This window comes from Dasypus novemcinctus, chromosome 30, assembly GCF_030445035.2.
Source record: "Dasypus novemcinctus isolate mDasNov1 chromosome 30, mDasNov1.1.hap2, whole genome shotgun sequence".
NCBI lineage: Eukaryota > Metazoa > Chordata > Mammalia > Cingulata > Dasypodidae > Dasypus > Dasypus novemcinctus.
In genome coordinates, this window is record NC_080702.1 from 7,085,530 (window position 1) to 7,097,633 (window position 12,104).

General features: G+C 37.1%; 1 protein-coding gene across 1 annotated transcript; it reads right to left on the reverse strand.

The window, feature by feature from the left end:
- Positions 1-1,852: 1,852 nt before the first annotated feature.
- On the reverse strand, positions 1,853-2,797 carry LOC105745448 (olfactory receptor 10A7-like). The gene has a single exon (XM_012522365.2). It carries the CDS (start codon positions 2,795-2,797, stop codon positions 1,853-1,855), a length of 945 nt encoding a protein of 314 aa, XP_012377819.2.
- Between the last annotated feature and the right edge of the window lie 9,307 nt (positions 2,798-12,104).

Genomic DNA, 12,104 nt, shown 5'->3' on the forward strand with positions numbered 1-12,104 from the left:
CAGGGCTAAAACCATTTTCCCACCAGAAGGGACATAGCAAATGACATGGTTAGAACCCACTTCAGCTTAGCCTCTTTGAGATGTCCCCTGGGCAACCTTTCCTCATCCAGACTTGGAAACCAGTTTCTGATCAAAACTTGGTGAGAAAATAAGCCTCACTCTCAATTAGAGCCAAAATGTAAGGAACTTTACTCTGTAACTCTGATCTTGCTTCAGGATATTTAGATGGCTGGAGCAGTGATTACAAAAGCAAACTGTGGTACCTTTGATAAAATTGTATTTGTAAGATGTTATAACTTTGGATTAAAATGTTAGTGCACCTTTAAGAAAAGCCACAAGATAGAATCATGGAAAAATTAATACAAAAATTGAGGTATAGAAGGGTATTCCTGCATGTTTGCACTAGGTTGCAATGGAGACCTCAATTTTACAGATATATTACATATTAGACATATATTGCATCATTCCCTCTAAAAGTATGTTACATTCTTCATGTTTTTCTAATATGAAATCACATATCAGACTATAATAAAATTATAAGACAGAGGAACACATTGAGATCCTTCAATATTTTGACATTACTTTCTTTTTAATGATATCACAGGTTTCCCATGTAGAAATAACCTCCAGGCACAGGTAGACAATGGGTAGAATGGAGATATTAAGTGAGAGTTATTTAGAGGGTTTACCCCATATTTAGGAAATATGACTTCCTCTAAATTATTCTTAGAGTATACCACATTAGCATGGAAGGAGGAATTATGTTTTCCATGGGCAAATAAATATCAAGAGAAAGTAGCAAAGACAGTTTCTAAAAGTTGTTCAAGTAGTGGAATTGCTACATATTTTTTTTCCTATAAAAATGTAAAACCTACCACAAAATTCAATATTTTCACTTAAACACTATTTAGAATATGAGAGAATCTAACACTTATTAAGCCTTTGCTATGTTCCAGGTCCATTACATGTGTTTCATCTTTCAACAACTATGTATTAAAATTTCTGATTGTTTTCAGATACAAAATGAAGTAAAGTGAAGTTGTTTGCTTAATATACTTACTAATTGGTTTAACCAGGAATTAACTGTGTCAGTCTTCAAATTCATCAATATTAAACTCATTGCTACACGAGTACCTTAATAAGCTTCAGCTACCAATATGTTGTAACCAGTAGAGTTAAATAAGTGAAGAGTTAATGGTATGAAATAATTGTTAATATTAATTATGTAACCTACCTTCTACATGGTCATAGGTGAAGATTAAATAATTAAGATTTTCTTTAAATAAAAAAATCCCTTTCTAAAAACCACTTACCATAAAAGAGGAAATAACATAAATTATATTAAATGACAAAAAAGAGACCTGAATTCCACACCCTTACTAAATTATCATTAGTAACTTCTCTGTTTCCTTTCTGTAAGATGTATGTATTTAAAAATTCCCAGTGCCCATCTTCCCTTTTAGTCCTAAAAATGCTGAGACTAACATCTTCAGGTTGACATCCCCTATAAGTTAGAGCTGAATAGAGGACTGGGGGTGGGGATCTTATCAAAATTTGAGGGCTTTAAAAAGAATTAAAAATAAATATTGAAGTATTGGAAAGAGAATGCCTGCAGAATATAATAATGTTAGCATGGTCAAGTTATCAAAGTATTTCAATGAGCTGACATGGCAATAAGTTAACACTTTGTCAACTGATATCCATAAATTTTCATCTGTAGAGGAGAAACCTGAATGGGAAACACTTGGGGACATTAGTAAAAATGCTATGATCATCTTATTTTGCAAGTCTACTGAATCCACAATTCTAGTCACAAGGTAAGAAACATTGTCTTTAATTTCTAAAGTTTTTACTATGGAATTTTTTGGCTTTTTAAAATTTTCCCCATGACTCTTCCCACAGCTCCTTTTACTTCCTTGTTCCTCAGGCTGTAGATAAATGGATTCAGCATTGGGAAAATGACTGCATAGGATAAAGAGATAAGTTTGTCTCCCTCTGCTGAGTAGAGTGACTTGGGTCTCATGTACCTGACCAGTCCTGTCCCATAATATATGGTCACAACAATCAAGTGGGATGTGCAGGTGGAAAAAGCTTTTTTCCTGCCCTCCATAGAGTCTGTTCTCATTACAGCCACCAGAATGCGAACGTAGGAGAGGATAATTAGGAAGAAGGGGCGTAAGACTGTTCCAGCACTTCCTGCCATCATCAAAGCCTCCTGCAAGGAAGTATCATCACAGAACATGTGAAGAATGACTGGCAATTCACAGAAAATGTAGTCAATAACATAAGGACCACAGAATGGAAGGATTGCAAAATAAAGAGGCACCACTGAGGCAAAGAAGCCAATGGTCCAGGCTGCAAAAGCCAGGGCCAGGCACACAGATGAGCTCATGATAAGCAGGTATCGTAGTGGGTAACAGATGGCCACATAGCGATCCACAGCCATCACTGCAAGCAGAAAGCACTCAGTTGACTCAAGGAATAAGGTGATGTAGGTTTGGGCAAGGCAGAAGTTGTATGATATAACTTTTCTGGTTGCAAGGAAATTAAAGAGCATCTTGGGGGCCACAATTGTACTAAAAAATATGTTGAGAAAAGCCAGATGGCAGAGGAAGTAATACATGGGTGTCTGGAGACAGGAATCAAGAACCACCAGAGAGATGACGGCTGTGTTGCCCAGGAGATTTACCAGGTAGACCAGTGAGAAGAGGAGGAAGAGGGGGATCTCAGTCTGAGGGAGACTGGAAAATCCCACCAGGACCAGCTCATTGATAATGCTGGAATTCTCACCTCCCATTTTGGCCACTGAATATTGCCTATTTAAATTAAAGGAAGGAGAAAATAAAAATGGTTTTACATGAAAATTATGATGTTACATCAACTCACTTACATATGAATAGCAACACTGAGGACAAGTTTATTTTGCATTTGAATAATTATTTTTGAAATTTCATTGAACATATATTTGTTTCAAAATAAGAACACACTGGTGGAATATGTAACATTCTCCAAATGAATGATTTAATTACTTGATTTAGAAAAATTACACAAGATACTTTGAATTCAAAGCAGAAAATTACACCCACCTCTGCTGAGACCAGCTCAGCAATAGGTCTGCATGAAGGGAAGGCAACACAGAACTGATGAAATAAAAGGACAGAAAGAAAGACACAAGAAAGGAAACAAAGATGGGCCAGGGGACTTCATAGCTTTTGAAACCAAGAGCCTCAACCCTAGTTTCCAAATCATATTTATTTGAAAGCTAAAAATGCTCATTCTGCCAGAGTGGGTGACACCATGGTGTAGAATCCCAAGTAGTGAGAGTGGGGGTGGACCCACATCCTGGGGAGGACTAATGCCACCAAATAGAGGGAACTGTATCCCTCGAGAGAAAGGGTGGCTCCCAGGGCATTGGGGCAGTTGAGCAAGTTAGGCCCTGAACACTATTCCATCTATTTCTGGAAGTGGCTCCTCAGGAAACGGAGGTTGGCTGTCACTGTGGGCACCAAGGTGGAAGGGAAAATGGATGCTAAATGTGTGGAACCAAAGTAAAAGGGGGGCAAGAGAGGAGTTTTTTGAGAGTACACAAGGATGGATATAAAACATGTAATATTACACCATAACATATAGGAGATGACAGACTGATAATGTAAACCATAATGTAAAACATAGGATAACTAAAAATGTAAAGAACTGTGTATCCTAAAGTATGCACCATAATGTAAGCACAGATATTACCTTGTTAGAAAGCTAATATCTCAGACTCTGTACATCACCTTAAGTAAATATGATGTGAATAGGGTGTAAGAGTATCGCTGTGGAAGGAAAAAGGTTTTGTGGTGGATGTATGGGAGTGCTGTATATTATATATATGCATTGCTGTGGTCTAGGACTCCTGTGAAGAAATGCTGAATAATTAGGGGGGGGAAAAAAAAAAAAAAAAAAAAGGATAGGATGTGGAATTTTTTCAAGTCAACATTCTTTATCTAAGTTCTTTATCTAACTTTATCCAAGTTCTTTATCTATCCTTTAAACCCATCGCTATATGCCATTCCCTAGTAAGGGACCATGACATTATATTGGGCTTCAAATTTCGGGGAGCTCTGGACCACAGAGTGTCTCAACAATGGCAATGGAGGGATACTGGTATGGAATACCAATGACAGGTGATATATGGCTGACAGGGAGCTGTACAGAACATATATCCAGGGGGCATCGTAATGATTGGATATACTCATAGTGGCAACAATTAAAAACCACAGCAGGGGAGGTACTGGGTTCCTGGCCGGTGGTGCTCTGTCGCGGTCCCTAGGGGAGCAGCGACAGTCTCCCAGGTACAGCGGCGGGGACCTGGAGGGAGTGAGGGTTCAACAGTGAGCCCCTGATGCTAATGACTATGCTTGTGAGCTGATAAACCTAAAATAAGAACAAGGCCTAGAGCAACATTGTGCCTGGGAATTTCCTCCTGTCAGCCTTCATGTTACTCAAATGTGGCCAGTCTCGAAGCCAAACTCAGCATGTAAATGCAATGCCTTCCCTCCAGCGTGGGACATGACACCCAGGGACGAGCCTCCCTGGCAATGAGGACCACTATCAAATACTAACTGATGATGCAACTGGAAAAGGACCTTATATGGAAGGTGCAATGCGGATCAGCAGAATATCCATGTCTACATAAAATTACATGACTTTAAAATGCTGTTTGACCTAAAGTAAGGGGGAAATGGAAAGGAGAAATGAGTTTATATGGCTACGAGTTTCTAAAAAGAGTCTGGAGGCTGGCAGAAGGATTGCCCTCATGCACAACTGAGCAGAGTCAGAGAGACAGATAAAGCAGATACAACCCCCAGATATTGGTTCCTTTGAAGGCTAAAGAGACCCATGAGAGTTATGGCCATGGCCGATGGGGTTAACTACCAGGGCAGATGGCCCCTCATTGGAAATGGTGTTTATGTGTGATGAATCTGGACTCAGATGGGATCTCCCTTCATAAGACTTTCATGCTAATGTGCTGGAGGTGCAGTTAACGTTGGGATTTAAGATATATTTAGGGGATTTGAATCTCTGGACTGACAATGTGATAGCCAGGTCCTGAGCCTCAACAGACTCCAGCACCTACAATCTGATTTACTGGACTTACCACACTCAGCTAAGATGGAGTTGAAGAAGGACAATCACCACACCATGGAGCCTAGAGTGATTACAACTGAAAATGGGAGGATTGCATCCAGCATCCATGTGGAATTTGAGCCTCCTCTTGACATAGAGGTGCAATGGACACAACCAATCCAATGTCCACATAGAAGAGGTGGTATTGGATTGAGAAAAGTGGACATGGTGGACGATGGGTATGGGGAAAGGCAGGAAGAGATGAGAGGTGGAGGTGTCTTTGGGACATGGAGCTGCCCTGGATGGTGCTTCAGAGGCAATCACCGGACATTGTAAATCCTCACAGGGCCCACTGGATGGAATGGAGGAGAGTATGGGCCATGATGTGGACCATTGACTATGAGGTGCAGAGGTGCCCAAAGATGTACTTACCAAATCCAATGGATGTGTCATGATGATGGGAACGAGTGTTTTGGGGGGGAGAGGGGGGGGGTGGGGGAGTGGGGTTGAATGGGACCTCACATATATATTTTTGATGTAATATTATTACAAAGTCAATAAAAAATAAAAATTAAAATTAAAAAAAAAGAAAGCTAATGAGCAGCTGTTTGCTACAGGAAGCAACTTGCAACATCTTCTAAAATAGCAGGAAGCAACTTGTAACATCTTTTACAACAGCAGGAAGCAACTGCAACATTTACAATAACAGGAAGCAATTGCAACATCATCTACAGTAACAGGAAGCAACAAATAGGTAAGCCAGTTTCCCACAATACACCTCTACCCATTATTTCAACATATTATACAATACTCCTCCATATTTTATTTCCCACATGTTATTATTATTGGTTAAGATAAATTAATTTACTTACATTAGGAGAAGAAAGTGATGGTTGAAAATAATTTCATTTCCATTCCACTACTCTGAATTTTTAAAAAATCATAGTTAACATGTAAGCAAGACCCATTTCTGGTCCCAAAGAAACAAAACTCATCATATCATAAAAATAGAATAATACACACAAGTTAATTATTTTTACTATTCTCACCACATGAATATTAATTAGAATAATATGAGTAGTCCACCAAACCATCAAACTTTTAAACTTCTAGCAATGCTTTTCCAGAAGATAATCCAATAGTTTCAAGTCAGGCATTTTGGTCATTTTAAATACATTATGAAAAGTCTTTATGAGATTATGACTCACATATGGACAAATATCTACAGTGATCTACTTTGTGTTCTTTAATTGCAGTAAATTCACCAGTCTGAGTTCAGTTGGGAAGAATGGTGGGTTATATAATTTGCAGAATAATTTATATACCATACAGTCTAAAGTCTGTTGCTATTAACAAAAAGCAAGACACTAAATATGATTAATATAAACCAAAGAGATATTTACTATTTATGAGATAATCAAACTCAGAGGAAACTTGAGGAACACAAGTTAAGCTTTATGTTTGCACAAAAAAAAGTCCCTGTACCTTAATATGTCTCCTTTTTCCTTTTCCACTCCTTTCTCTTCATCCTTCCTGAAACATTGTTTCTGACATCTCCTCACTGACTTACATGCAAAGGATTTTTTTACATCCTGCTCAACCAACATATGAACTTTCCATGTTACTTTGCTTTTCTGCTTGTGCATTCAAAATACCATTTGAGCATGCTGCATGATTCACAAGGCAACATGGGAGGGTGGGGAATAAGAGAGCTAGCAAGTACAAAAATCAACTCTATGATTGGGGAAGGATGTAAGTGAGCTTAGCTATACCTGAGAACAGTTCAAGTACTTACCAAGTCTATTGATATTAGGAAATATCTTCACCCATATTCTCTTCTGTACTGGGTACAATAAATGGATTTTCATACAAAGGATCAAACTGTCAAATCTCTAGCTGGAAATAGCTAGCATGAGAACCACACCCATTTGTCAATCACTTGATTACATCACATTTAACATTTCTTTCTTTGAAATGTGCTCTTGAATTACAAGAAATTTAGGTTGTAAAGAATAACAGTATTATGGCCTAAGATATATAAAACTTGTTTACCTGATTTTACATTATTAACTATAGCTTTATAAATTATCCACATCCTCCTTATTCCTTTTCTTAATTATCTCAACTGTATATTACTGGTAGGGGCTGAAATGAAGGGTAACATGAATATATAAATATTGCTTACCAGGACTTATAAATCCAAATTGGAGACTTTAGTGAATTGAGCAAGATCTAAGAAGAGAGGCAAAGTTTTGAGTTGGAATCCAGGGGGAGCTAGTTAACTTCATTTAACAAAGAAAAACAAAACTAATTTAAGTTCCATGTACAGCTAATGGCAACCAGCTCATTAATGTAATCTGTAATTTACTATTTATGGTAGCATCTGTTAACTCCATTACATCTGTGGGAGTAACATCTCAAAATGGAAGTTCTAAAGATAATGAACTTGTGGGAACATATTCTTTAATAATTTAATAATAACATTTCTTCACTTAAATTTTGTTAACTAAAAAGGTGAAGTTAACTTTTTAATTCACAGTTGCCTGCTTTCATTTCACTTGATTAGAAGAGAAAATATTCATTCTTCATTTTGATAATATAAAAGTAAATTTTAACAAAATGTGCCAATGTGCATAAAAATTATGAGTATTTAGAAAGAAAAAAAGCCACACTTGTAAAATTATTTTCAGTCTGTCTTTTTCACACATTTCCCTTCTTGGAATAGTACTACAGCATAGTTCTACACTTCAGATGATGGCATTCATGGATTTTCCAGTCAAAATTATAGACCAGGCTCTGGCTTGTTTTGTGATTTCCTCTCATTAAGTAGTAGTATGTTTTCTATGAAATAAGACAGTATACATGACTAAGTGTGGATAAGTCTTTTGTTATCAAATATATACCATATTGAAACTCAAGTTCATTGACAGGGAATGCCAAAATTAAAATGATTAATATTTCAATAAATATATCTATCTTCATACTAATATGTCTGCAATATAATATATCCCAAAGACTACAATGGCCTTCACAGATCTTGTATAATTTGTTAGGCAAGGAGATTAAGGCTGTGCTTCTATTAAAAATTGTTAAACTGTTTATACAAATCTGAATGGTCTATTGGAAGAACTGTTTTCCAATTTATAAATTAAGACACTAAATGTGTTTTCTTTTTTATCCTTCCCTTTTGTATTTTTTAAAAAGCTTTGGATTATATAAAAGTTACAAAGAAAATATAGGGCATTCCCCTATTTCCCACCCCTACACACTTTCCCATTAACAACATGTTTCATTAGGGTGGTACCTTTGTTACAATTGATGAACTCATTTTGAGGTATTGCTTTTACCTGTGGACTATAGTATACGTCATACTTTATACTCTGTCCCACACAATTTTCAGGTTATGACAAAATATATAATGGCCTGTATCCATCATTGCACAGTCATGCAGAACAATTCCTATGTCTTGAAAAAGCCCCCATATCACTTGATTTTTTCCTCTTCCTCCTCTTAGAAATTTTGGTGGCACTATCTTTATATCAATGATTAAAGTTCTTCCTTTGCTAGAATAATAATAAGTCTATAATAGAATAATAATAAGTCTACTTTAGCCCATTTTTCACTCCCCCAACATTGAGAATTTTCAGATGGTGAGGATCACTCTGTTTTTAGTTTAGAAGGGGCTTATTTCCCATGGGGCAGATGGATGGACTTACCTTGTTCACAGTTGCAGACACTCTGTTTCTTGGGATGGGTTTTGTCCATCATCTCCTTGTTAGTTGTCTTGTCCAGTGAACTGCAAAATATGAGTCTCTTTTAAAACAGTATTTTTAAGCATCTAATTTTCTCCAGCTACAGTTTTAGGAAATGGAAATAAATAAATGATACTTTACAAAAAAACTCAGATTCTTATATTCTAAAGGGAAATAACACTCATAAATGTATAAGTTTATCATACTTATATTAGTATAGTGATATGTGCTATGAAGTGAAACAAGACAGATTTAAATAAATAATAACAAAAAATACAATTTTGATAAAAACTGTCAAAGTATTTTTGAATTGGACATGGTTCAGAGGAGACCTAGAGAAAATTAGGATATAGATACATAAGGGAGACTCTTTTAAGCAGAAAGATAGCATGCACATAGTCCTTGAATAAGAAATTAACAATAAAAGTGAGATGAAAAAGTGGAAATTAGAAATAGGTCAGGTTAGGAATAAGCAGGGTAGCTGAATCAAACATACTCTTAAAGATTTAGGTTTTCAGATCATTTTCCAAGTTGTTGAGAAGTAATTTGAATGGTTTCAATAATTGAATGAATTATACTTAAGGACAGATAGTGAGTATTGTAAGCATATTAGATATAATCCTCCAATCCAATTTATTGAAACAGTCATTGGAAAAGAAACTAGAAAAAGACAATGTCAAAAGACAATGAAGCATAGGGCATTTCCATATTTAGAGCTGGGAAAGAGGAGGACTCATCAAAATAATTCTGCGAGGGAGTAGCCAAGGTAGTAGAAATAAAATATGATGGTGGGGAAATATATTCTCCAATAATGGATTTAGAAGATTCAGTCAAATGTTCCCAACAAAAACAAAGTTTTGGCAACATATCAGAAACATTTTTTAGATATCTTCAGAGAAGAAAAATATTATTGGAAAGAGATGTGATCAAATCTGGGGTCAACTAAAGTAAGGGGGAAATGGAAAGGAGAAATGAGTTTATATGGCTACGAGTTTCTAAAAAAGAGTCTGGAGGCTGGCAGAAGGTTTGCCCTCATGCACAACTGAGCAGAGTCAGAGAGACAGATAAAGCAGATACAACCCCCAGATATTGGTTCCTTTGAGGGCTAAAGAGACCCATGGGAGTTATGGTCATGGCCGATGGGGTTAACTACCAGGGCAGATGGCCCCTCTTTGGAAATGGTGCTTATGTGTGATGAATCTGGACTCAGATGGGATCTCCCTTCATAAGACTTTCATGCTAATGTGCTGGAGGTGCAGTTAATGTTGGGGTTTAAGATATATTTAGGGGATTTGAATCTCTGGACTGACAATGTGATAGCCAGATCCTGAGCCTCAACAGACTCCAGCACCTACAATCTGATTTATTGGACTTACCACACTCAGCTAAGATGGAGGTGAAGAAGGACAACCACCACACCATGGAGCCTAGAGTGATTACAACTGAAAATGGGAGGATTGCATCCAGCATCCAGGTGGAATCTGAGCCTCCTCTTGACATAAAGGTGCAATGGACACAACCAATCCAGTGTCCACATAGAAGAGGTGGCATTGGATTGGGAAAAGTGGACATAATGGACAAAGGGTATGGGGAAAGGCAGGAAGAGATGAGAGGTGGAGGCGTCTTCGGGACATGGAGCTGCCCTGGATGGTGCTTCAGAGGTAATCACCGGACATTGTAAATCCTCACAGGGCCTACATGATGGAATAGAGGAGAGTATGGGCCATGATGTGAACCAATGTATATGAGGTGCAGAGGTGCCCAAAGATGTACTTACCAAATCCAATGGATGTGTCATGATGATGGGAACGAGTGTTGTTGGGGGGGGGGAGGGGGGGGAGAGGGGGGGTGGGGCTGAATGGGACCTCACATATATATTTTTAATGTAATATTATTACAAAGTCAATAAAAAATAAAAAAATTAAAAAAAAATAAAAATAAAAAAAATAAAAAATAAAAAAAAAAATCTGGGGTCAAAAGGAAACCCAGGAAATTGTGGAATTGGGATCTTTGCCCAATCCACCTATCTGGAAGAAGGAATAGAGTTGATAAGAAACCATTGTGGTATTTCACCTGACATGAAAAGCATAGGGACCAAAGATGGCATTAAAATACATAATGCTAAATTTTAAAATTTAACTGCCCTTTTTTAAAAAAAGATATAGATCACAAAAATATTACATTAAAAAATATGAGGTTCTCATATACCCCACTCCCCACACCCTCTCACTCCTCCCACATCAACAACCTCTTTCATCATTGTGGCACATTCATTACATTTGGTGAATACTTTTGGAGCACTGCTACACCACATGGATTATAGTTTACACTCTCCCCCAGTACATTAAGTGGGTTATGGCAGGCTATATAGTGTCCAGCATCTGTTCCTGCCATAACATTTAGGAAAACTCCAAGTCCCAAAAATTGCCCCCACATCACATCTCAGCTAAATTGAGACCAAAGACCTCTACCCTAGACTTAAACACAAAACAGAAATGTAACTCTCCTTCCAAGACCTAGGCACACTTTTGAGTATTCTCAATCCAATTAGGTTATTCAGAATACCTTATCTGCCTTAAAAAAAAAAAAAAGCAAAATTTTATCCTCCCAAATAAAAGGCTACATCTCAGATTGTCTTTTGAATATTTCACCAACAACATATAGCATACATACACTCAAAATCAGTGACAGGGAGAAAGAATAAAATATTACAAATTCCAAGATTGTATAAAAGACAATAGCTATGGAAGACGCAGATAATGACAATACTTGTGAATTCTATGGCTGTGAAGCCATTGCCACATTCTCATTACCATGAAAATTCCTTTTTCAAAGGTAATGTGTATCATGACTTCCTGTTCATTTTCAAAAGATTATAGAGGTTAATTGTCCCATAAAATTAAGTATTCAACTGGTATTAGGGAGATAAGCTATTGTTAATTACATGCATGGCTTTTATCACTGTCCCATGCTGCAATTCAGTGGGCTCATTGAAAAACCACTAATGCTTCTGTGCAGAGAATTTGAATAACATCCACTGGTTTGGTCATTTTGTCTACCTGCTAGTTAAGAGTTTGCATAGAAATGCCATAGCTCACCCAGGCAAGAATGGAACAAGGGGGATTTTTTTAAAGCTCTAATTTCCCTCCTTTCTCACCTAATTTTCTCAACCAGTGCCTGCTAATCCAAACCAAACAAGAAGTCAGAGTAAAGGGACCCCAAACTATGCAATACAAATAGCTC